Source organism: Lutra lutra, chromosome 16 (genome assembly GCF_902655055.1).
Source record: "Lutra lutra chromosome 16, mLutLut1.2, whole genome shotgun sequence".
NCBI classification, from domain to species: Eukaryota; Metazoa; Chordata; class Mammalia; order Carnivora; family Mustelidae; genus Lutra; species Lutra lutra.
The window spans coordinates 46,217,076-46,243,646 of NC_062293.1; the positions used below are offsets into that span (position 1 = coordinate 46,217,076).

The 26,571-nt window shown below is 41.9% G+C and overlaps 2 protein-coding genes and 2 non-coding genes across 11 annotated transcripts in view; 1 reads left to right on the forward strand and 3 right to left on the reverse strand.

Moving 5' to 3' along the window:
• Positions 1 to 18,603, forward strand: SRR (serine racemase). Of its 8 annotated transcripts, none has more exons than XM_047708525.1 (9): positions 1 to 117; positions 6,522 to 6,635; positions 12,646 to 12,817; positions 14,582 to 14,708; positions 14,903 to 15,006; positions 16,621 to 16,740; positions 16,865 to 16,939; positions 17,828 to 18,037; positions 18,388 to 18,603. In XM_047708525.1, exons 2-9 carry the CDS (start codon positions 6,607 to 6,609, stop codon positions 18,601 to 18,603), a joined length of 1,053 nt encoding a protein of 350 aa, XP_047564481.1. In that variant the 5' UTR covers positions 1 to 117; positions 6,522 to 6,606. The 8 variants fall into 8 exon arrangements, with proteins under 8 accessions (XP_047564481.1, XP_047564483.1, XP_047564480.1 ...); XM_047708524.1 differs by having other exon boundaries at positions 49 to 117; positions 6,408 to 6,635; XM_047708521.1 differs by having other exon boundaries at positions 80 to 421; positions 6,408 to 6,635.
• TSR1 (TSR1 ribosome maturation factor) overlaps positions 17,692 to 26,571 on the reverse strand; it is an 11,882-nt gene continuing 3,002 nt past the window's right edge. Inside the window, exons 7-15 of the mRNA XM_047708507.1 lie at positions 25,835 to 25,989; positions 24,748 to 24,944; positions 23,076 to 23,238; positions 22,618 to 22,728; positions 21,579 to 21,711; positions 19,924 to 20,040; positions 19,433 to 19,573; positions 19,254 to 19,328; positions 17,692 to 19,125 (exon numbers count right to left, since the gene is read on the reverse strand). Coding sequence (XP_047564463.1) covers positions 18,947 to 19,125; positions 19,254 to 19,328; positions 19,433 to 19,573; positions 19,924 to 20,040; positions 21,579 to 21,711; positions 22,618 to 22,728; positions 23,076 to 23,238; positions 24,748 to 24,944; positions 25,835 to 25,989 — 1,271 coding nt within the window. The 3' untranslated portion in view covers positions 17,692 to 18,946. The remainder of the gene's footprint in view (positions 19,126 to 19,253; positions 19,329 to 19,432; positions 19,574 to 19,923; positions 20,041 to 21,578; positions 21,712 to 22,617; positions 22,729 to 23,075; positions 23,239 to 24,747; positions 24,945 to 25,834; positions 25,990 to 26,571) is intronic.
• LOC125088261 (small nucleolar RNA SNORD91 family) lies at positions 21,350 to 21,444 on the reverse strand. The gene has a single exon (XR_007123657.1). It is a non-coding gene; the product is annotated as a small nucleolar RNA SNORD91 family (small nucleolar RNA).
• Positions 22,378 to 22,469, reverse strand: LOC125088262 (small nucleolar RNA SNORD91 family). Its single transcript, XR_007123658.1, has one exon. It is a non-coding gene; the product is annotated as a small nucleolar RNA SNORD91 family (small nucleolar RNA).

A 26,571-nucleotide genomic window follows, 5' to 3' on the forward strand; every position in this document is an offset into this window, starting at 1 on the left:
AGCTCTGAACGCAAGTTCCGCGGCTCCAGAGAGCTGGGGAGGTGGGCACTGCGCGTGCGCAAAGGTGTGGTCGGGAAGGTGAGCTGAGGCTGGAGTTGGGAACGCCGCGCCTGTGAGGTGAGAAGAGACCGGGTGGAGCCGGGCCAGGCTTCGCGGGCGTTAGTGGCGTTGGCTGCTGTTGCTGCTGTGGTGGCCATCGTGGACACTGGTGCTGGTCTGGGGCTCGGGCTGACGGAGACACCCCACAATCCGGCCTCCTCCCGTCATCTTTAGGCCAGGGTCTGCCTCCACAGGCCCGGACTAGCGTCCCAGGCTGTTACTTGAGGACCTTAAAGGTCTTCTACGAGCACCCCACCCTTTTTTTAGATGAGGAAACTGAATCCTAGAGAAGCGTAGCAAATTGCCCAGGGTGACACAGTGGGTAAGTATCAGAGTATATCAGTCTTTTTCTTTAATGGCGGACTACATCCCCAAAACGGCCTGACTTCCCCACTCCCCGACCTTTCTTAAAAAACAAAAAACAACAACAACAACAAAAAAAAGTATGGTTGGCTCTTGCTGAGGGAAGGTTGTGTGGAAGTAAATCAGGAGGTATTGTAAGTTGATTTGGGAAGTTCTGTATCATTGTGGATTCTTGGAAAAATTACTTGACTTCCTTGGATCTGTGTTGGTGGTTTTGTTTTTTCCATCTTTGAAATGTAACCGCATCAGAAGACTCGTATTTTAACTTCCTGTTCCTGAGCCCATGTTCAGAACCGTGGGGAAACTCCCTCCCCCAAGACTGCTTCTCTCCACCTGTTCCTCTTTACCGATCCCATACAGTCTATTGGACCTACACCATCAAATAGTTACCAGTAATTTTCCTTTGAGTGGGTCTAAAAGATTTGATCAGTCTCTGACATAACTCATTAAATCCCTATTATGTGACACAGGTTTCACCACCAGAAGGCTAAGCAGATGGAGAAAGTCAATAGATATGTGAAAAGATTCAGTGTTTCAAAGAAGGAGATTAATTTGAGTAGTCAGAGCAAGTGGCAATATTTAAAACATGAACAAAATATGGAGAAATATTAAAAACTATAATTCTTTTTTTTTGTTTAAAAAAATTTTTTTTAATTTTTTTTTTTAATTTATTTGACAGACAGAGATCACAAGTAGGCAGAGAGGCAGACAGAGAGAGAGGGGGAAGCAGGCTCCCCGCTGGGCAGAGAGCCTGATGCAGGGCTCGATCCCAGGACTCTGGGGATCATGACCTGAGCGGAAGGCAGAGGCTTAACCCACTGAGCCACCCAGGTGCCCCTTTTTTTGTTTTTTGAGAGAGAGAGATAGAGCAGGAGTGGGGGAGGGGCAGAGGGAAAAGCAGACTCCCCCCTGAGCAGGGAGCCAGATAAGTGACTGGATGGCAGGACCTTGGGATCATGTCCTGAGCCAAAGGCAGATGGTCAACCAACTGACCCACTCAGGCACCCCAAAACGAACATGTTTTAACATTGAAATTAAGACATTGGATAATTTTTTTTCAAAAGATGGAAAAATAATCTGAACAAAATTCTTAGGAAAAACGTGATTGCCAAATTAATGCAACAGTCTCTGTACTGCCAATGAGATATGTCAAAAGTTTAACCAGTTCAAGAGAATTTACCAGAACTCAGAGGGGAAAGTATAAAACTATGAGAGACAAGAATAGAAGACATGGAGAATGGATCCAGAAAACTAGTAATAAAATACAAGTTCCAGAAGGTGATAAGAGAACTGACTGAGGAGAAACAGGAATCAAAGAAATAATAGAAGAAAATTTACTAAGTTGATGGGAAAATTTAAATTTAAGACTTAAATTAGCCTTCAGATCTAAAGGTTCATGAAATAACAAGGTAAAAATAAATGAACAATCATATTAAAGCCTGTATTACAGTGAAAGCTTCTGAGTTTAAAGAATTAAAATGTGGGGCGCCTGGGTACCTCAGTTGGTTGGGCAGCTGCGTTGTGCTTGGGTCATGATCCTGGAGTCTTGGGATCGAGTCCCACGTCTGGCTCCCAGCTCCAGGGACAGTCTGGTTCTCCATCTGACCTTCTCCACTCTCATGCTTTCTCTCACTGTCTCTCTCTCAAATAAATAAAATCTTAAAAAAAAAAAAAGAATTAAAATGTGTTTGACATGAAACAGTCAAGATATATAATTTTAAAAAAAATGTTTTAAAGCCAGTTGCAGGGACGCCTGGGTGGCTCAGTTGGTTAAGCAGCTGCCTTCGGCTCGGGTCATGATCCCGACGTCCTGGGATCGAGTCCCACATCGGGCTCCTTGCTTGGCAGGGAGCCTGCTTCTCCCTCTGCCTCTGCCTGCCACTCTGTCTGCCTGTGCTCACTCTCACTTCTCTCTCTATGACAAATAAATAAATAAAATCTTTAAAAAAAAATAAATAAAGCCAGTTGCAGAACAATATGTAGAGTATGGTTCTATTTGAGTACAGCAAAAAACCATTTATTGTATATGTAAGTTTCTATATAAATACATCCAAAAAAGGTATGCAAAAAGACATACTAAACATTTTAAAGTGGTTATCTTTGTAGAAGAGAATAGATTTAAGGATTAGAGAGTGAAGGTTCTTTATTTTTCTGTAATGTTTTAAATTCTTACAGTAGGAATTTGGTCACATATGGGTAATCCAAAAAATAACAAGTTTGGATAGTGGAGAAGGGAGGAATTGAAATTTTTTTTAAAGATTTTGTTTATTCATTGGAGAAAGTGAGAACACAAGAGGAAATTGGGGCGGGAGAGGGAAAAGCAGACTCTCCATTGAGCCGGAAGCCTGATGCAGGGCTCCACCCCAGGACCCTGGGATCATGACCCAAGCCCAAGCAGATGCTCAACCAGCTGGCCACCCAGGTGACCTGGGAGGAATTCAGTTTCTAAAAACAAAAATTGTACAGGTCATGTTTGCTGAGCACAGAGTAGTAAAATTAGAAATGAATAATCAGGGGCACCTGGGTGGCTCAGTGGGTTAAGCCACTGCCTTCGGCTCAGGTCATGATCCCAGGGTCCTGGGATCGAGTCCCGCATCGGGCTCTCTGCTCAGCAGGGAGCCTGCTTCCCTCTCTCTCTCTCTCTCTGCCTGCCTCTGTCTACTGTGATCTCTCTCTGTCAAATAAATAAATAAAATCTTTAAAAAAAAAAAAGAAATGAATAATCACAAATTAAGCAAAACGTAGCTACTTGGAAATTTTTTTTTCTAAGCAAGTGGTTTTTTTGTTGTTGTTTTTTGTTGTTGTTTTTGTTGTTGTTTTATTTGACAAAGAGAGAGAGATCACAAGTAGGCACAGAGCCAGGCAGAGAGAGAGGGGGAAGCAGACTCCCCACTGAGCCGAGAACCCGATGCAGGGCTCCATTCCAGGACCCTGAGATCATAACCTGGGCCGAAGGCAGAGGTTTAACCCACTGAGCCACCCAGGCTCCCCAACTTGGAAATTTTTTAAACAAAAAAATTTTTAAAGATTTTATTTATTTATTTGAGAGAGAGAACACAATAGGGGAGAGGATCAGAAGGAGAAGAGGACTTCCTGCTGAGCAGGGAACCCTATCCGGACTCCATCCCAAGACTCCAGGATCATGACTTGAGCTGAAGGCAGTCGCCCAACCAACTGAGCCACCCAGGTGCCTTTTTCCTTCATCACACATAAATAACTCATAGGTCAAAAAAGTAAACAAAGCTAAGACTGGATTCTTTAAAAATTAAAACTGGGGCACATGGGTGGCTCAGTCAGTTGGGCGTCTGCCTTTGGGTTGGGCCATGATCCCAGAGTCCTGGGATCAAGCCCCAGATGAGGCTCCCTGCTCAGTGGGGAGTCTGCTTCTCTCTCTGACCCTCCCCCCTCTCATGGTGTCTCTCTCTCACTCTCTCTCTCTCAAATAAATAAAAGCTTAAAAGAATAATAAAATTAATGAAAATACTGCATAGCAAAACCTATAGTATATCTTTTTTTTTTTTTTTTTTGACAGAGAAAGAGACAGCAAGAGAGGGAACACAAGCATGGGGAGTGGGAGAGGGAGAAGCAGGCCCCTCCTCGAGCAGAGAGCCCGATGCAGGACTCGATCCCAGCACCCTGGGATCATGACCCAAGCCAAAGGCAGATGCTCAACCAACTGAGCCACCCAGGCACCCATCCTGTGGGTATATCATTAAAGATATACTCAGAGGAAAATTAATAGCCTGCGTGCTTTTATTATTAATTGTAAAAGAAAGCGATCCAGTAATAAATGGCACTTCTGGGTATTTACCCCCAAAATACAAAAACAGTAATTCAAAAGGGGTACATGTACCTCTGTGTTTATTGCACGAATAATAAATAACTTTAATAGCCAAATTACGGGAGCAGCCCAAGTGTCCTACAACAGATGAATGGATACAGAAGATGTGATAGAGGGGCGCCTGGGTGGCTCAGTGGGTTAAGCCTCTGCCTTCAGCTCAGGTCATGATCCCAGGGTCCTGGGATCGGGACAAATGAAGGAAAAAGACGAACCAAGAAAAAGACTCTTAACTATAGAGACTGATGGTTACCAGAGGGGAAGTTGGTAGGGGGATGAGTGAAATAGGTGAAGGGGATTAAAGAGTACGCTTACCCTGATGAGCACTGAGCAATGTATAGAATTGTTGAGTCACTATATTGTATGCTTGAAACTAATAGAACACTGTATGTTAACTATACTGGAATTATAATTTAAAAACAATTAAAAAATAAAAATTTAAAATTAAAAAAAAACTTAAAAGTTTTAAAGAATGAAAATTAATAATGGGACATCTGGGTGGCTCAGTCAGTTAAACATCCAACTCTTGAGGGCGCCTGGGTGGCTCAGTGGGTGGGGCCTCTGCCTTCAGCTCAGTTCGTGATCTTGGGGTCCTGGGATCAAGCTCCGCATCAGGCTCTCTGCTCAGCAGGGAGCCTGCTTCCCCCACCCCGCTGCCTGCCTCTCTGCCTACTTGTGATCGCTCTCTCTCTCTCTCTCTGTCAAATAAATAAATAAAATCTTAAAAAAAAAAATCCAACTCTTGGTTTGGGCTAGGGTCATGATCTCACTATGGTGGGATTGAGCCCCACATCAGGCTCTCTGCTATCAGTGCAGGGTCTGCTTCAGATTCTTTCTACCTCTCCCTCTGCCCCTTCCCCGACTGCACACTCTCTCTATAAATCTTTTTTAAAAATACTTAAATCTTTTTTAAAAAATAAAAGTTAGGAGCGCCTGGGTGGCTCAGTGGGTTAAAGCCTCTGCCTTTGGCTCAGGTCATGATCCCAGGGTCCTGGGATCAAGCCCCACGTCGGGCTCTCTGCTCATCAGGGAGCCTGCTTCCTCCTCTCTCTCTGCCTGCCTCTCTGCCTACTTGTGATCTCAGTCTGTCAAATAAATAAATAAAATCTTTTTTTTTTTTAAGATTTTTATTTATTTATTTTGACAGAGATCATAAGTAGACGGAGAGGAAGGCAGAGAGAGAGAGAGAGAGGGAAGCAGGCTTCTTGCCGAGCAGAGAGCCCGATGTGGGACTCGATCCCAGGACCCTGAGATCATGACCTGAGCCGAAGGCAGCGGCTTAACCCACTGAGCCACCCAGGCGCCCTAAAATCTTTTTTTTTTAAATGAATGTTAATAAGAATTATTAAACAAGAGAAAATAGAATAAAGATAAAATAAAAAATTAATAAATAAAATTAATTAAAAATTGATAAAGAGCTCATTTTTTCAGAAATATAATGTTAAAATAGACACATTTCTGGCAAAGAAAAAAAAAGGAAATCCTCTTAGATGTCTCATAAGTAATTCAAACTTATTTCATGAAATCTCTGATTTTCCCTTGAAATACTTGTTTCTTCACTAGTCGTATCTCAATTAATTATGCCATCATCTAAGTTTAAAACTCAGGAGTTACCCTTAACCTCCACCTCCCTCACTCCCCACATTTAATCCAATATCAGAATATGTGCTTTCTCTCTCTGTAGTGGACAGCTATGGTATTATCTCAACATTCTCATCTTTTCTCTTGAAAACTGTCCCCCACCCCATCCCATTCTCACTCAGAAGTATCTTTTCTTTTTCTTTCATTTTTTTCTTCTTCTCACTTTTGTTTGCTATTTTTCCCTCAGGTACAGAGATTTGAGGCAATCATATCTGGTTCACCCTTTCATCAACAAGTCCTTTCTCGTTTTAGCTTTTATTCTTTAAGTTATTCGTGTTCCTTCCCTCCCTTCTTAGGTAGCCATTCTAATTGTGTTTAATATATGTCATTGGATATATATGTATCTTTGAATAATATATTGTATCATTTTATGTATGTGTTTTAAATGTATGTAATTGATACTGTGTTATAAAAATCATCCTGTTTCTTTTTCATGTTTCTGTAAATACTTGTGACTGTTGCATAGTATTGTCAAATGACCTCACACCCTTGGCCACTGGTCCTGGGCCAAGATGTGCCAATCAGAATCCTTATCCAGAATTTTTGAACTGAAACTAAGAAAAAAAAAGTCCCTTTCCTGTGTGGAAGCCATAAAATGTAAAACAGGAGCTGTCAGCAGCCAAATGTCCTGCCATGTGGAACCAGCTGGTCTGCAATGAAAAAGAATGAAGCCAACATGCAAAAAACAGCAGAGGTGAGAAACAATGAGAAAGTCCTGGAAAAATATCAAGTCTCTGGTTCCAGTTGTTCCTGAGATTTCATATTCCTGCCCTTCCCGTGGTTCAACTCTTGGATTCCATGAACCAGTAAATCTTATTACCTCCATTTTGTGCCTAAGCCAGTTCATATTGGAATTCTATGACTTGCAACCAAGAGGCCTAATTATAATCTCCAAAATGTATCTCGTGTGTGCGTGTGTGTGATTTTTTTTCTTAATTGTGGTAAAGTCCATATAACATGAAATATACCATTGTAACCATTTTTTAAGTATGCAGTTCAGTAGTGTTAAGTGCATTGACATTGGTTGTACAAGCAATCTCCCGAACTCCTTTTATCTTGGAAACTGAAACTATACAACTTCCCATCCTCCCTGCCCCCAGCTTCTGGCAACCACCATTTTAGTTTCTGTCTATGAATCTGACTACTCCAGGTACCTCACATAAGTGTAATCATACAGTAGTTGTTTCTTTGTGACTGGCTTATTTCACTTAGCCTAATATCCCCAAGATTCATCCATGTGGTCTGTCAGAATTTCCTTCCTTTTTAAGCTGAATGACATTCCATTGTATGTATATACCACATTTTGTTTACCCATTCATCTGTTGATAGATACTTGGGTTGCTCCCACCTTTTGGCTATTATGAATAATGCTGCTATTAACATAGGTGTACAAATACATCTTTGAAACACTTTTTGAATTCTTTTGGGTATATACCCAGAAGTGGAATTGTTGGATCATGAGGAATTCTATGTTTAATTATTTGAGGAACTACCATACTGTTCATAGTTGCTGCACCATTTTATATTTCCACCAACAGCACACAAAAAGTCCAGTGTCTCCACATCCTGGCCAACACTTGCTTGCTTAATAGTAGTCATCCTAATAGGTGTAAGGGGGTATCTCATTGTGATTTTCATTTGAATTTCCTTAGTGATTAGTGATGTTGAGCATCGTTTCATGTGCTTGTGTCCATTTGTATATCTTCTTCAGAGAAACGTCCATTCAAGTCCTTTGCCCATTTTTAAATGAGATTTGTTTTTCCAAAAAGTATATTGATTATTTTTTTTTACCCTCACTTTCACCATCCAAGCACCTGTGCGTCTTCATGTAGATAATACTTCTTAAATGGACTCCCTGATTCCAATGTTATTTCTTTCCTTTTCATTCAGAACAATGTAGCCACAGTGATTTTCTTAAAATGCAAATTCTAACATGTCACTTACCTGCTCAGAATTGTTCAATGGTATTCCATTGCTCTTCAGAAAAAAAATCCATGACTCATGGTCCATTATGATGTAGATCCTGCCAATTTTGCTCTTTCTCGCTGATCACTATTTTGGCTTTCTTTTAGTTTCTGGAATATGCCATGTTCCTTTCCTCTGTAAAGCATTCATGCATATTCCCTCCAGCTGAAACACTTTTCCATCTACTCTGCCTATTCACCTGATGGGTCATAAATTTCACTTCTCTATAGAGGGCTTTCCTTAGCCTCCTTCCTTGATCTAAATACCCTCCCATTATAGTATCCTAACGTACTTCCCTGATATCACCTATCAATATTTGTAAATATATAATTATTTTTGGATTATTTATAACACATCTCTCCACTAGATCATAAGCTTTAAGAGCAGGGACAACTCTATTTTTCTAACACTATATCCCAGGGTCAAATAATATCTGACACAGAGAGGTGTTCAAAACTTGTTGATTGAATAAATAAAAATACCGAAGATAGGAAGAAAGCTTAAAAATATTAATGTGTTCAACTTAATACTAATACATTTGAGATTTTAAATTAGATGATTTCCCCAAAAAGTTAAATATAAATTACCAAAATTAATGCAGAAGGAAGTAGCAAATCCAGATAAACCAATTAGCTGTGAAGTCATTGAAAAAGTTACCAGAGGTATACTTATAAGGTAAAGACAAATCATCTTTTTTTTTTTTTTAATTTGACAGAGACACAGAAAGAGAGGGAATATAAGCAGGGGGAGTGGGAGAGGGAGCTTCCCGCCAAGCAGGGAGCCCAACGTGGGGCTCAATTCCAGGACCCTGGCATCATGACCCAAGCCAAAGACAGATGCTTGGCAACTGAGCCACCCAAGTGCCCCCAACAAATCATCTTTATTTGCAGATAGTGTGATTCTTTGGAGAGTGAACTATAAAACTATTAGATCTAACAAGGTAATCTACTTACGTATCCTATTACATGCTAAATATACAAAAAATATTACTTTTCATATATATCATCAGTAAGCAATTTAAATACTTAGTTAAAAATACCTTATCTTGGGCGCCTGTGTAGCTCAGTTGGTTGAGCGACTGCCTTCGGCTCAGGTCATGATCCCGGACTTCCAGGATCTCATCCCGCATCGGGCTCCCAGCTCCTTGGGGAGTCCGCTTCTTCCTCTGACCTTCTCCTCTCTCATGCTCGCTCTCACTCATTCTCTCTCAAATAAATAAATAAATAAAATCTTAAAAAAAAAAAAAAAAAAACTTATCTTGGGGCACCTGGGTGGCTCAGTGGGTTAAAGCCTCTGCCTTCGGCTCAGGTCATGATCCCAGGGTCCTGGGATCAAGCCCCGAAGCAGGGAGCCTGCTTACCCCCACCTCTCTCTGCCTGCCTCTCTGCCTACTTGTGATCTCTGTCTGTCAAATAAATAAAATCTTAAAAAAAAAAAAAAAAAAAAAAAACTTATCTTGGGACGCCTGGGTGACTCAGTCCATTGGACGGCTGCCTTCAGTTCAGGTCATGATCCCAGAATCTTGGAATCCAGCCTTGCATCACAGTCCTGCATCAGGCTCCTTGCTCAGCAGGTAACCTGCTTCTCCCTCTGCCCCTCCCCCTGCCTGTGTGTGCTCGCTCTCTCTGACAAATAAATAAATAAAATCTTTAAAAAATAAGAAAATAGGGGTGCCTGGTGGCTCAGTGGGTTAAGTCTCTGCCTTCAGCTCAGGTCATGATCTCAGGGTCCTGGGATCGAGCCCTGCATCAGGCTCTCTGCTCAGCGGGGAGCCTGCTTCCACCCCTCTCTCTGCCTGCCTCTCTGCCTACTTGTGATCTCTATCTGTCAAATGAATAAATAAAATCTTTAAAAATAAATAAATAAAAATTAAAATTAAAAAAAATTAAAGAAGTTCAGGCTGTGTGGGGGCTTCCCTAGTATAGGCTGCTACAGAAATTTTGTCTGTCTTACCATATGAAGCACTGAAACTATACTTCAAAGTACAGTTGACCCCTGAATAATGTGGGGCTTAAGGGTGCTGAAAGTGGAATTGTTGGATCATGAGGAATTCTATGTTTAATTATTTGAGGAACTATCATACTGTTCATAGCTGCTGTACCATTTTATATTTCCACCAACAGCACACAAAAAGTCCAGTGTCTCCACATCCTGGCCAACACTTGCTTGCTTAATAGTAGTCATCCTAATAGGTGTAAGGGGGTATCTCATTGTGGTTTTCATTTGAATTTCCCTAGTGATTAGTGATGTTGAGCATCGTTTCATGTGCTTGTGTCCATTTGTATATCTTCTTCAGAGAAACGTCCATTCAAGTCCTTTGCCCATTTTTTAAAAAATATTTTATTTATTTTATTTGACAGACAGAGATTACAAGTAGGCAGAGAGGCAGGCAGAGAGAGGAGGAAGCAGGATCCCTGCCGAGCAGAGAGCCCGATGCGGGGCTCGATCCCAGGACCCTGGGATCATGACCTGAGCCGAAAGCAGAGGCTTTAACCCACTGAGCCACCCAGGCACCCCCCTTTGCCCATTTTTAAATGAGATTTGTTTTTCCAGAAAGTATATTGATTATTTTTTTACCCTCACTTTCACCATCCAAGTACCTGTGAAGGTGCTGATTTTAACTGTCATGTGACGTATGTATACTGAAGAAACGAGACAGAAAATGAACATAATATATTTTTTTAAGATTTTATTTATTTATTTGACAGAGAGAGATCACAAATAGGCAGAGAGGCAGGCAGAGAGAGAGAGGGAAGCAGGCTCCCTGCTTTGCAGAGAGCCCAATGCAGGACTCGATCCCAGGACCCTGAGATCACGACCTGAGCCGAAAGCAGCGGCTTAACCCACTGAGCCACCCAGGCGCCCCTGAACATAATTTTTTTTCAAAGATTTTGTTTTTTTATTTGACAGAGATCACAAGTAGGCAGAGAAGCAGGCAGAGAGAGAGGAGGAAGCAGGCTCCCTGGTGAGCAGAGAGCCCAATTCGGGGCTCGATCCCAGGACCCTGGGATCATGACCTGAGCTGAAGGCAGAGGCTTTAACCCACTGAGCCACCCAGGTGCCCCGAAAATGAACATAACTGATTAAGATGACAGGGTTATAAGCAATTTTCTCCCTTGCTAAATAATTTTTTTTAAGATCTTATTTTATTTATTTGACAGACAGAAATCACAAGTAGGCAGAGCAGCAAGCAGAGAGAGAGGGGGAAGCAGGCTCCCACTGAGCAGAGAGCCCGATGCGGGGCTCAATCCCAGGACCCTGAGATCATGACCTGAGCCGAAGGCAGAGGCTTTAACCCACTGAGCCACCCAGGCGCCCCTAAATAATTTTTTTTTAAGATTTTATGTATTTGCGGGTACCTGGGTGGCTCTTTAAAAAAAAATTTTAATAGATTTTGAACCCAGTTCATTCAAGCTTCGCAAAAATGATGAAGAAGTAGAGACCAGTAACAGTGCTTGGATGGTAAGGGATGGTATGAATGAGGGGTAAGCTTTAAGCCTTTCCTATAAAGATTCACCAGGGGGGGAAAAAACTTTTTTTTTTTTTTAAAGATTTTATTTATTTATTTGACAGAGAGATCACAAGCAGGCAGAGAGGCAGGCAGAGAGAGAGGAGGAAGCAGGCTCCCCGCTGAGCAGAGAGCCCGATGCGGGGCCGATCCCAGGACCCTGAGATCATGACCCGAGCCGAAGGCAGCGGCTTAACCCACTGAGCCACCCAGGCGCCCCGGGAAAAAACTTTTTTTAAAAGATTTTATTTATTTATTTGACAGACAGAGATCACAAATAGGCAGAGAGGCAGGCAGAGAGAGAGAGGGGGAAGCAGGCCCCCCGCTGAGCAGAGAGCCTGATGCAGAGCTCGATTCCAGAACCCCGAGATCATGACCCGAGCGGAAGTCAGAGGCTTAACCCACTGAGCCACCCAGGTGCCCTGAAAAAAAAAAATTTACTAAGAAATGCAGCTTCAAGATACGTTCCCTTCTATTCAGAGATTCTGGATCCCCAGTACCAGAGACCATTCCATTACCACCACAGACCCCAAGTGTATTTTCCTGTGTTGTACATTTTCCTCCCCCACCCCCTTTTTGTTTTTAAGATTTTATTTCTTTGATAGAGATCACAAGTAGGCAGAGAGGCAGGCAGAGAGAGAGAGAGGAGGAAGCAGGGTCCCCACTGAGCAGAGAGCATGATCCCAGGACCCTGGGATCATGACCCGAGCCAAAGGTAGAGGCTTTAACCCACTGAGCCACCCAGGGGCCCTCCCCCACCCCCTCTTTAAAAAATATTTTTTAGAGCAATTTAAGATTCACAGCAAGAGGGGCGCCTGGGTGGCTCAGTGGGTTAAAGCCCTGCATCGGGCTCTCTGCTCAGTGGGGGAGCCTGCTTCCTCCTCTCTCTGCCTGCCTCTCTGCCTACTTGTGATCTCATCTGTCAAATAAATAAATAAAATCTTTAAAAGAAAAAAAAATCACAGCAAGATTGATGGGTAGTTGAAGAGACTTCCCATATATCTCACACACCCCCCCCCAGAAACAGAGCCTCCCCCATTATCAACATTCCCTATCAGAATGGGATTGTTACAATTGAACCTGCATTATGTATCATTAGCAAAGTCCATGTTTTATATTATGGTTCACTCTTGTACATTCTGTGGGTCTGTTAGCCATTTTCAAAATCTTTTCATTAAACATATTGTTTTGGGCTTTGCTTTGACCCCCTTTTTTTATTCCTGGGTTTCAGAACCATGTGTGCTCAGTACTGCATCTCTTTTGCTGATGTTGAAAAAGCTCATGTCAACATTCAAGATTTTATTCACCTCACACCAGTGCTAACAAGTTTCATTTTCAATCAAGTAACAGGGCGCAATCTTTTCTTCAAATGTGAACTCTTCCAGAAAACTGGATCTTTTAAGGTAATAATGCCTTTTCATGTATCTTTTCAAATCCCTTTCCCATACACATTTATTTGATCCTCCTGACCACCCAGTGAGGTAGGTAAACTATTTTTATAGCTGAATAAAGTGTTGTAGAAGTTTTCCTTCGATAAAGTACTGGTTACTTAGCATTATGGTGTTGATAACCCACTTTTACATAATCTCAGAATTTCTTATAATTGGGGTGATGATGTAATTTACTGTCCAAACTAGGACATGGTTGAGAATGAAAGGGGCACCTGTGATTAAACTCAGACAATAGACATTAACCTTAATTATTGCAAGGCAACACGGGCAAGAGTGATCACCCTGTATACAACCAAGTTGTGTCAACTTGCTATTCATTGATACCTTATGAATGTAAAAGATCTAGATCTAGCTAATCCCTTATTCTAGGAAATATGTCAGAGCCTTTCCTTTGCATAAAGATAGACTTCTAGGGGCACCTGGCTTGCTGTAAGAAAAGCATGCAACTCTTGATTTTGAGGTTTGAGCCCCACATTGGGTGTAGAGATTACTTACATAGATACTTTAAAAGGTGAAAGACTTCTGTGTTGATTCAGTGGAGTTAATTTCTGTTAGTTGAGTTTTAAGATGCTTTCAGGTATAAATCTGAATGTTGCATTTAGAACTATGCCTGATAGGTACTAGTGCCTGTTAAGTGGTAGTTTTAGGACTACATTTCCTCACCCATTAATGAGAACTTTTTTTTTTTTAAGTTTTATTTATTTATTTGTCAGAGGGAGAGAGAGAGAGAGGGAGCACAGGTGGGGGAGCTGCAGGCAGAGGGAGAAGCAGGCTAGGCTCCCCACTGAGCAAGGAGCCTAATGCAGGGCTAGATCCCAGGACCCTGAGATCATGACTTAGCTGAAGGCAGACGCTTAACTGACTGAGCCACCCAGGCATCCCTAATGAGAACTTTTATATTAAACTCTCCATTCTCTTTTGCCCTTTGCTTCTGCCATGGTTTATTTTTCATTCATCACTCATCACATACTTATTTTAACTAACTATACTAGGCATACACACACACACACACACACACACACACACACACACACACACACACACACACACACACACGGTCTTGTACTATTAGTTACACTTGCAAGACAGGCCAGTCAACAAACAGGTTAATGACAAGTAACTTGAGAGATACAAATAAAATACCATGGAATGAAATGCCTAATTTTGCATGGGAGATCAAAGAAGTTGAACCAATGATGTTTCATCCAAATTTTATAGGATGAGTACTTTTAGCCAGATCAGGGAGTGAAGGAAAAGAACTATATGTAGGGGTACCAGCATGCTGGGAGATACAGGGGTGTGAGCTAACCTGTAGGAGGGGAAACTGGAAGTAATTTAGGATGGCTACAACAGTGACAGAAGCAGTAAGTATGTTTTAGAAAGACTGCAATTTGTAAGGAATTTGTGTTTACAAAATAGGTAGTCAGTAAAAAGAGAACATTTTTAAAAGGTCACTTCCATAATCTAGTGGAAATATTAGAGAATGATCCCTGGGCAGGATTAGTTGAGGTTTGATAACATGCAAGTTGAGAAATGAGGCTTCACCAAGGTAGTGGCAAAAACACAGGAGATATTTCAGAGGTACAATCAACAAGATTTTGTGATCGAATGGATGTGCGGTGTTAGGAAGAGAATATCTAGGAAAGTTCTTTGGTGGTTTGAAAAGAAACTTTTTAAAATCAAATCAAATACATGGTTTCACCATCCCTTTTCCAGATTCGTGGTGCCCTTAATGCAGTCAAAGGCTTGACTCCTGCCACCTCGGAAGAGAAGCCCAAAGCCGTGGTTACTCACAGCAGTGGAAACCATGGCCAGGCTCTTGCCTATGCTGCTAAATTGGAAGGTACTTGACTAACTTTTCAGGGTACTGTGTACGATCATCCGAGAAGAGTGGAAAAGTATTCTTATTCAGTGAGATTGGTGACTACTGTAGGAAGGTTATTTCCAGGTTCCTATCTCATTATAAGAAAATTAAACATAAGTTTCTATTCTAAATTCTCCTGATTTGTACTAACTAAACATGTTTCTTTCTCCCAGGAATTCCTGCTTATATTGTGGTGCCCGAAACAGCTCCCAATTGTAAAAAATTGGCAATACAAGCCTACGGAGCCTCCATAGTGTACAGTGAACAGAGTGATGAGGTAAGGAAGAAAGCAGTGTTCAGTGTCAGCTTACCAACTTTCACCATCAAATGAAACTTCTTTCTAGCCTACTGGCTGTTTCTTCTGTGTTTCCTCTTCACCTTCCAATGTTAGCATGCTCAACCCTTTATCTATGCTCACTCTGATGAGATCATTAATCTCATAGTTTAACCTATCACCTATTCTCTGGGGTGCCTGCGTGGCTCTGTCAGTTGGGTGACCAACTCTTGGTTTTGGCTCAGGTCATGGTCTTAAGGTCGTGGGATTGAGCCCTGTGTGGGGCTCTGTACTTGGGAGGGAGTCTGCTTCTCTCTCTCTCTCCCTCTGGCCCTCCCTCCGCTCTTGTTATCTCTCAAAAAACACAAAAACAAAAACAAAACTTTTAAAAATATCTGGAAAAAAAAAAGTCTGTATTCTAACTCCAGTCCTGACCTTTGCCCTTAACCCGGACTTGTATCTCCAATGATTCCCTGATGATATTCCCACTTGGAAAGTCTTAAAAGGCAACTTAAACTTATCATGTCTAAAACCAAACTCCTGATCTTCCTCCCCACTGCTGCTCCTCTTCCAGTCTTCTCCATCTTGGTAAATGGCAACTTTTATCCTTCTAGTTGCTCAAAATAAATGAAGTCACCTTTGAGAATTCTCCCACACCCTACATCCAAATCTTGGTCCTACTTTCAAATCATTTCCATTACCCAGGGAACCTAGCTGGCTCAGCTGGAAGAGTATGCAACTCAATCTCAGGGTTTTGAGTTCAGGCCCCATATTGGACATAGATAAACTTTAAATAAACTTTAAAAAAAATAATTTCTGTTATCCAACTACTTCTAACAGGCTTTACCATCAACGCCCTGATTCAAATGAACATGTTTTCACCTAGGTACAGTAGCCCCCTCCTTCCACCCTTGCACTATCCATTTAATATGTTAAAACTTGTTTTGTTATCTGAAAACCCTCCAATCGTTTCCCATCTTATACACACTGGTAACCAAAATTCTTGCAATCACTTAAGGCCTGGATGAACTGGCCCATTTCAGTCTTTCCCACTATTACTGTCCCACCAAACATTTCACACCAACCATACTAACTTAGCCTTTTCTCAGAAAAGCCAAGCACTACTACTTTGTGGTCTTTGCATTTGCTATTATTCTCCCTCTAGAATATTCTGGAGATCTACAGCACTTGTTCAATCCTATTAAAATATCACATTACTCAAGACCCTTCCTAAGCACCCCCTATAAAACAGACTATTCTCCACAGCATTTAGACATATTACTTATATGCCACCCCTCTGCATATTAGAACATAATTCCACTAGTTTGTTCAGTTATATCCCCAGTCCCCAGTAAGTCTGAAAAAAGGATGGCCAATAGTGTTAAATGACTGAATCAAACTTGTTTGGAACCTTTATTTATTTATTTTTAAAGATTTTATTTATTTGACAGAGAGAGAGAAGGATCACAAGTAGGCAGAGAGAGAGGGGAGGAACCAGGATCCTGGGAACGTGACCCAAGCCGAAGGCAGAGGCTTTAACCCACTGAGCCACCCAGGCACCCTTGTTGGGAACTTTTAAATACAAATCAAATACATTAATTTAATGTACTCTTTCAGTCCAGAGAAAATGTTACCAGAAGAATTATGGAAGAAACAGAAGGCATCATGGTACATCCCAACCAGGAGCCTGCAGTGATAGCTGGGCAAGGGACTATTGCCATGGAAGTACTAAACCAGGTAAGAGCTGTTAATTCTTGTTTAGCCACCGATAAAGCTAATGTTTGGCTGTATAATTATTTTATACACATATAAAACTGGTTATTAATAGACCTATTTATACTTTATACTCTTTTCACTAAAGGTACCCTTGGTAGATGCACTGGTGGTACCTGTAGGAGGAGGAGGAATGGTTGCTGGAATAGCAATTACAGTTAAGGTAAGAAAATAGCTTCTGGAGGACTCCCTGCTTCAGGCATAGATAATTTTATTTTACATTGTAGTACACTGTGGATACTTGGCTTAACATTCCTCCAAATTGCTGTTCTTTCCCACCAACCCTTGCACTTGAAATGGAAGGCTCTTCTCTGCCTCACTACCCTGTTCTTAATTGGTTACAACTTCACAAGGCAAAAGCAGTCATGAGTGGCATCCTCACAGTCCTTTCCCTGAATTCCATTTCAACAACCCACTATCCAAGTCAAGGGCTACTCTTTTCCCTAGTTACCAGGAGAACTAGATGTGATTTAAGCAACTAAAGGCTATTAGGCATACAACTTAAAATGCTTGAAAGTATTTTTTTTTTTAAGATTTTATTTATTTGACAGAGAGAGATCACAAGTAGGCAGAGAGGCAGGCAGAGAGAGAGGGGGAAACAGGCTCCCTGATGAGCAGAGAGCCCGATGCAGGGCTCGATCCCAGGACCCTGGGATCATGACCTGAGCTGAAGGCAGAGGCTTTAACCCACTGATCCACCCAGGCGCCCCTTCAAGGTCTTTTTTTTTTTTTTTTTTTTTTTTTGACAGAGAGAGATCACAAGTAGACGGAGAGGAAGGCAGAGAGAGAGAGAGAGAGGGAAGCAGGCTTCTTGCTGAGCAGAGAGCCCGATGTGGGACTCGATCCCAGGACCCTGAGATCATGACCCGAGCCGAAGGCAGCGGCTCAACCCACTGAGCCACCCAGGCGCCCCTCAAGGTCTATTTTTATTACATCAATCAAAGGAAAGGCTCTTGAACAGAAATGAGTTACCTGTATTGCCTACTTTACTACAGATTTGCAAGCAAAATGCTGTGGCTAGTTTTAAGATGTCTAATATTCCTTTTCCTAGGCTCTGAGACCTAGTGTGAAGGTATATGCTGCTGAACCCTTGAATGCAGATGACTGCTACCAGTCCAAGCTGAAAGGGGAACTGACTCCCAATCCCTATGCTCCAGAAACCATAGCAGATGGTGTCAAATCCAGCATTGGCTTAAACACCTGGCCTATTATAAGGGACCTTGTTGATGATGTCTTCACAGTCACAGAGGATGAAATTAAGGTGAGGCTCTGATAGGAAAGGAAAATACGAAAGAATGGAGCAAAATCTTAGGCAATAGAGTCTTCTCCTGTTTTGAGTAGCAACTTACTCCCTGGGGACTTGACTAGATGACTTCATGACATGGGAGGGTGCCCCAGATGTATTAAGAAAACCTGCTCAACAGTAGAAACAGAGTTAGGATGGGAAAAAAGTCCTGTCCTTCATTGGTGAGCATATATATATATACGGTCAAGAAGGAAAATTTAGACTGGGCATATAACCCCATCTGACCTTTAATTATAAAGGTCAACCAACTAGGCTCTTTCCCCTTTTCCCATTTCACTAATTCTTACTCCCTTCCATACCAACAGTATGCAACCCAGCTGGTGTGGGAGAGGATGAAACTGCTTATTGAACCTACAGCTGGTGTTGCAGTGGCCGCTGTCCTGTCTCAGCATTTTCAAACAGTTTCCCCAGAAGTAAAGAACATTTGTATTGTGCTCAGTGGTGGAAATGTAGACCTAACCTCCCTAACTTGGGTGAAGCAGGCTGAAAGGCCAGCTCCTTATCAATCTGTTTCTGTTTAGTTTATGCAAAAGAGATGGGATTCAGTATCTCTAGTCACTTGGAAATTTTGTTTCCTGGTTACTCTATCTTCCTATATTCCTCTCTTAAACAACTTTCAAGTTCCTAATGGAGAGTGGATGTTTCAGTAACAGTTGTTTCTTTCTTTTTTTTTAACTAAGTAGCAAGAGTTAAATATCCATAGTTTACTGAGACACCTTGTCAAGGCCAAGAAAAGCCTTTTGCAAAAAGGCAGTAGACCTCTAGGCTAAAGTAGAAAACACAAACTTTGCCTAATTACAGCCTGTAGGTTCCCATTCCTAGAGTGTTCACTAGTAACAATGAGACAGAATCCCAATGAATCCATTACTCCATGTCCATTTCAGGCACTGCTAAAGAAATCTCCTTTTTCAACCACGGTACTGGTTCTGGTACATATGGATCATAAGTCCACTTGGGGAAAACTCGTTTATAGAGGTTCATCAGTACTGTGTCTTGAGATTTTAGCTTCCCATCAAAACTGCACTTCATGTGGCCATGAGTACCTAGAAAGGAAACAGCCAAGTTGGTCACATTAAAATAGAAAATTTTAAAGCGGTAGTCTTCTAACCCAATAGTCATTTAGTAGCACTGGGAAAACCTGGGCAAGGCACCAAATCCCACATTTTCTTACCCAAAGGTTCCTTGATGTGTCCCCTGCGGCCCCACTTTGTTCTCAGTTCCACTGGTTTAAACCATAACACATCCTCTTAGAATGAAACACACAGAAGACCAAGATGAAACATATACCCACAAAATGTAAACTCAACCCTTACTCCACAAAGGCAATCTGATCCCATCCTTCACACCTACCTCTGTTGAAGAACATGTAACGCACTACTGCCATCTTAGTAAAAATTTTGAAAGGATGACCACTCAAAACAACTCTCTTGATGACCATTCTGTCCGGATCCACTGACAATAGATAGCCTGTGGCAATGAGGCTGTGCATTCCTAATGAGCAAAAGCAGACAGCAGGAGTCTACAAGCCAAAGCCTTCATTTACTGCTCCAGTCCATTTAAAGACCTAAACAAACTCTTAGAGAAACCTTCCACTAGGGTTCCCCAGAACCTATCCTAAATTTAACAGTCTGAGCAGCATCTACCTATTAGTTATTCTTTGTTAGCAAGATAAAACCCTATTTGTCATCCTTGCCACAGACCACTGTGAGGGTGAGATTGGGATATTTCAAAAACTATCATTACTTTCTTCATACCGAATGGCTCTTAAATCTAAATACAGAAAATAGTTTTAAACCTACAAAGGACCTACAGGCCTGTTCACCTCAGTGAACTTAACTTACCATTGCTATTCTGTTTGAAAAGCAGCACAGATGCAGGAGGAAACGTGATTGGGCCATATACTGTCACCACCAAGGCCACATCAGCAGTCAGGAATCTCTGAAATTTATGTTTATCCGCTACCATCATAGGGGTTAAAAAAGAAAAACCCAAAACATTTTGAGAAACCATTGGTAATCCAGAAACCTGTGAAAAGCTGTATCACTGCAACTCTTTTTTTTTTTTTTTTAAAGATTTTATTTATTTATTTGACAGAGAGAAATCACAAGTAGGCAGAGAGGCAGGCAGAGAGAGAGGAGGAAGCAGGCTCCCTGCCGAGCAGAAAGCCCGATGCGGGGCTTGAACCCAGGACCTGGGATCATGACCTGAGCCGAAGGCAGTGGCTTAACCCACTGAGCCACCCAGGCGCCCCTGTATCACTGCAACTCTTAAACCTAAGGCAACTTATGTTTCTTTACCGGGCTAGTTCTCACAATATTTTCCTACCTCAATACAACTGAAAGATACAATTCGGTTGTTCAGAGTGATTTTTCAACTGGATGCAGAATCTTGGAGCTTGGACTATATTTGGGGTTTGAAAAAGTTCTCCAGGTGATTGATATTTATCACCCCTACCTCATTTGAGAAACAATGCTTTACAGAAAATATCTCCACTAAATCAACAGCTTTTAGTTTTGGGCAAGGATTGGCTAATATTTTCTATAAAGGGCCAGATAATAGTAAATATTTCAGGCTTATGGCCATACAGTTTCTGTTCCAACTACTGTTCAACAGTGCCACTATAGCAGAAAAATAGCCACAGACAATACTTAAGAAAAAAAAGGGTAAAAAAAACCCCAAAACCCACAACTATGTTCCAACAAAATTTTATTTAACAAAAACAAGAGGTGGGGCAGATTTGGCCTAAGGGCCATACTTTGCTAATCTCTGATTCTGAGACCTACCTAAGTTTCTGCTTTTACCTTCACTGAAACCCTCCCCGCTTCTTAGTACTGAAGTTATAGGGAAATAAAATATTTTAAGGGAAAGAGAAGTCTAGCCCTCATTTAGTTAGCATGGCTAGGAAAAACAAAAATTATCCAGAGCACCCATTAATATTGCCTTCATCATCTTCCTCCAGCCATTGCTGAGAGCTGAATGTGTGTAGGTGATGTTCAGAAGCCTCCAAGTTAGTGCAAAGTATATTCCCACTCCTAATGCGTAGGAGTATAATCACTTTACTCTAAAAATGCCCCTGGTCACCACTCTTCAACATCTAGTCTCAACATCTCAGATGCCAGCCACATGCCTCTTTTACCCAACTGTGGGCCATCTTCAGCCTTCACCCATACTGCCACAGACCATCAGATGCCAAGGGTTCTACACTTTGACACACCATTTTATAGAGCCACTGACTCCCATTTAAAACCACTGTGCAACAAATACTCATGGCAGAGAAGCCTCAGCACCACACAGAGGTTGCATCACTGGGATGCTTCAGACAGGTTCAGACATTGTGAATTAAAACATCATTGGCTCCTAGACCAGAGTACTGAAAATATCCCTAACCCAGAAACCTAGAGTTTGAAACTGCATTCTGCATGCCCCCACTACAAATCGTAGTCCCCCAGAAGACATTAAGATGGACAAAAACCCAGAAGCTTCCCCACTGCCTTACCTGCAGTGTGCTGAGAGAATAAAGGTGAGGCTCGGAAGCGCCTGAACCCACAGTGGAAGATCAGCTCCTCTTTGGCTTTCACAGGTTCAGTGTGGCCAGAGTGCCGGCTCACCACCATATTCAGTACTGACATCTGGGAACCGCATAAGAAAAACAGACCTTCATATCTAAAATAGAGAAGTCTTGGGTGGCTGGGTGGCTCAGGTGGTTAAGCAACTGCCTTCGGCTCAGGTCATGATCCCGGAATCCCGGGATCTAGTCCCGAATCGGGCTCCCAACTCCATGGGGAGTCTGCATCTCCCTCTCCTTCTCCTCTCTCATGCTCTCTCTCTCAAATAAATAAGTAAAAACTTTAAAATAGAGCAGCCTTAATTGAAAGAAGGTGAACCAAACTAGCAGGTTCAGATTCCCTTTAATACTTATTTATGGAAAAGTATAGCTGACAAAACGTGGTTCACCTTTTACGTTTACCAGCAACTGGTATTCAAGTCAAACACAAGCTGGTTTTTAGAGCCTTTCTCGTATCCTTCCATACGAGCTAACCTTCCGGTGTCCAACTACAAAAGCTCAACATCTGCCACAAAATCAGATCAAGTCACTCACTCACCACATGCCTTAAAACCATACTCACTCAAGACCCTTCCCTCAACTCTCAGACTGACCAAGGGCCAAGAGCTCTCACATCCACGCCAACACACATGGCTACTGGCCACCAAGATAAAAGAGATCTACGCCGTGGCATCACCCCCACCCCCGTTAAGGCTGCCAACCCTTGGTTAAAATCTGATCTGATGAGCATACTTAGAGAAGTCTCAGAACACAGAGACTGCATCACTGAGATGCTTCAGACAGGTTCAGACATGTTGGGTAACACCATCATTGACTTCTCTATCATATTCTCTTGATTTCTAATCCTAAAGCAGATTTTTCACATCCCAATGAGCAAAATGTCAGTCACATAAAATTTTAGACTGTCATACAATACAAAGCTGGTTGGAAAGTTTCATAACTCCTCATTTCCCACAAGACACTAACTCACCTTCTGTTCATGAGGTAGTAAAGAAAATGCAATCAAGGGTGCTCCTCGCTTAAAGTACTCATACACTGAGACAGGGACTTTAGAGACATGAAGTGTGACATACCAGCCAACCTGCCAGAAGAAAGCAGAAAATAATCATGCAGTTACCCTTAAGGTCTCAATAATGATGAAGCATTTCTCCAAATATGTTAAAAGTCATTTAGTCTACTTTAAAGCCTATCCTCACCCTTCAAAATTGCCTTTCACAGATGCCTCAACCACCCAGATTAATAAACTTTTTCACAGTTACCATCTGAAACCTCTTTGTTCTCAATGTTACTCTTACCAGTGACTCAGTGGCTCCTTTCATTCAACTGTGGGCAGCACAAATCTAAGGTACTCACGCCAAGAGGAATAAAGGATGGGGCACCCCGGCAAAAAAAAGCACATTATAGGGATGGGCAAAGGAAGGCAGATACCTCAGCTCCTTCAACCTCTTTTTCCTCAATTTCTTTAAAAATGCGTTTCCTAGTATTAGTGAAATTCTGAAACTGAAAGATCCGAGCATAATCTTGAGGAAGGTTTTCCTTGGGATCCCATGGAGATGTCCGGAAGCTCTTGAGGCCTCTGTATTTCTGAAATCTAGATATAGGAGATTTTAAAGAATAGTCAAATTTATATGGTACTACTTACTTTTTCACTCAAGTCACTTCTAAAATAGCTAAGGTTTTAGTTAAAAAACAAAACAAAACAAAACAAAAAACCACACAAAAAACCTTGGGTGCCTGGGTGACTCAGTGGGTTAAGCCTCTGCCTTCAGCTCAGGTCATGATACCAGGGTCCTGGGATCGAGCCCTGCACCAGGCTCTCTGCTCAGCAGGGAGCCTGCTTCCTCCTCTCTCTGCCTACTTGTGCTCTCTGTCAAATAAATAAATAAAAATCTTAAAAAAAAAAAAACACAAAAAACCTTTATCGCTGTCTCTCAAGATAACCTAATAACCTAAAACTACATTTCATTTTTAAAAAATATTTTATTTATTTATTTGACAGAGAGACACACAGCCAGGGAGGGAACACAAGCAGGGGGAGTGGGAGAGGGAGAAGTAGGCTTCCTGCTGGGCAGGAAACCCAATGCAGGGCTCAATCCCAGGATCCTGAGATCATGACCTGAGCCAAAGGCAGACTCAACCACTGAGCCACCCAGTCGCCCCTAAAATCACATTTCAAAACAGCTTCTTAACAAGGGTGCCTGGGTGGCAGTCAGTTAAGGGTCCAACACTTGGTTTTGGTTTGGGTCAGAATCACAGGATCCTGGCATCGAGCCCCATATCAGGCTGCACGTTTAGCATGGAGTTGACTGGGATTCTCTCTTTCCTTCTGGCCCTCCTATCCATATGATCTCTCTCTCAAATAAATAAATCAAATCTTAAAAGAGGGGCGCCTGGGTGGCTCGGTGGGTTGAAGTCTCTGCCTTCGGCTCAGGTCCTGATCCCAGAGTCCTGGGATGGAACCACGCATCAGGCTCTCTGCTTAGTGGGAAGCCTGCTTCTTCCTCTCTCTCTCTCTGCCTACTTGTGATCTGTCAAATAAAATCTTTTTTAAAAATTAAAAAATAAAAAAAATAAAATCTTTAAAGAGAACAAAACAAAAAAATAGCTTCTAACAAATATATCAGAACCAAGCCCCAGTTCCTCACTGACAAAGTCATTTCAGTGGCTCTTTCAGGGAGCAGCTCTTTAATCTGGCAAACAAGATCCTTGATAAAAGTCTTACCTCCCGAATACCCACTAAAAACTCTCTGGGTTTAGTCACTCACCTCCAGAACAGACAATGATCAATGCTTTTAAGCCTGCCCAAACTCCCCCACATCTGCAGATATTTTATACTTTTAGTCTTAGCTCCTATAGGGAAGCATTTGCTGATTCACCTTAGTATTTCTCTTTCATTAAAGCACTGTAACATTGTTAGTCTGTACCACACAATCTAGAACTTGATTATATATTACTGTTTCTTGTATGTGCATCTTACTCTCACCCTTCAGGAGCAGGGACAATGTGTTTTTTTTCTTTTGCATCACAATGACATAGTTTTCTGAGCCACATAAATTTCAAATAAATTTCAAACATACTGATTTTAGACTTCTTGACTAACCGAATTCTTGCAGCCACATCACGGGGAGTATCTACTTCATCTGGAAACATCTCTTGCAGTCTTTCTTGTTTATACTTCTCCAACATTTTTTCCTCAGCCTCATCATCCACATTCTCATCATACAGATCATCACGCACCGACTCTCCCACAGTCATAGTTTCATATTCCTCCTCCTCTTCCTTTTCACTGCCCTCATCCTGTAGAATAAAGATTACAGTTTCATACCTGTCTCTACCTTATAGGCACTGAACTAGAAATAAAATAATTTTGGGGCACCTGGGTGGCTCAGTCAGTTAAGTGTCTGCCTTCAGCTCAGGTCGTGATCCTGGAGGCCCCACATGGAGCTCCTCATTGGGTTCCCTGCTCAGTGGACAGTCTGCTTCTCCCTCTGCCCCTCACCCCACTCATGCTCTAATAATTATATAAAATCTTTTCTTTTTTTAAAAAAGATTTTAGGGGGCGCCTGGGTGGCTCAGTGGGTTAAGCCGCTGCCTTCGGCTCAGGTCATGATCCCAGGTCCTGGGTTCGGGCCCCGCATCGGGCTTTATGCTCAGCGGGGAGCCTGCTTCCTCCTCTCTCTCTGCCTGCCTCTCTGCCTACTTGTGATTTCTCTCTGTCAAATAAATAAATAAAATCTTAAAAAAAAAAAAAAAAGATTTTAGTTATTTATTTGACAGAGAGAGATCACAAGTAGGCAGAGAGGCAGCGGAGGGGGAAGCAGGCTCCCTGCTGAGCGGAGAGCCCAATGCGGGGGCTAAATCCCAGGACCCTGAGATCATGACCTGAGCCGAAGGCAGAGGCTTAACTCAAGTGAGCCATCCAGGCACCTCAAATATGTAAAAATCTAAAAAAAAAAAAAAAAAAAAAAGAAAAGAAAAAGAAAAAGTAAAAGTAAAATAATTTTTACTAGACACCCAGTCCAAACCAACATCAATTCTAACAGAGATTAAAAAATAAATTCTCATTTCTGGCAGTTACAAGTCATTCCTAGGAAACTAATCACACACACACCTCCCAAGGTCAGGACTGCACTTTGCCTTGCATATGGGGCTCTACACAGAAGTGGTCCAAGGGTCCATTTCTTTACCTGAGATTCCTCTTCAATAAAATCCTCATGTTCCATATCATCAGATTCATCTTCCCCACTACTTTCACCATCCTCATCCAAAATCCATTCAGCTTGGTAACTGGATGTCCCTTTGGGAACTTTCTTTACCAACCTGGGACTTTTCTTCAAGAAGTCTGTAAAAGCCCAAATGAGTTAAGCTAAATTATACGCCTCTTTCTGCTACTAGGGTATTCTCACCTAAGCAAGATACTAGATACTGCTACCAACACCAGAAATTCCAACAGACTCTATGAATAGAACAGACTAGTTCCAAATTTAATTTGGCTGACTCAGACTAGCAATACTTGAAAAAAAAAGGAGAAAAGAAAAAAGAGAGAGAGAGAACTAGCAATACTACACAGCTAAATAACTGCAACAAATTAGTTGTTTATCTGTTTGCTAAGAAACAATAATACAAGGGGTGCCTGGGTGGCTCAGTCGTTAAGCATCTGCCTTCAGCTCAGGTCATGGTCCTGGGGTCCTGGGATTGAGCCCCATATTGGGCTCTGTTCGGCAGGAAGCCTGCTTCTCCCTCCCCCCCCCCCCCCGCCTGTGTTCCCTCTCTCACTGTCTCTCTCTCTCTGTGTTAAATACATGAATAAAATCTTAAAAAAAAAAAAAAGAAAAACAGTAATACAAGTAATTTTGAAAAACAGAGCAACGCTGTGTCCAATGTTTGCTTGGTGCAAACATACAGCCTTTAGAGCTAAAAAGAG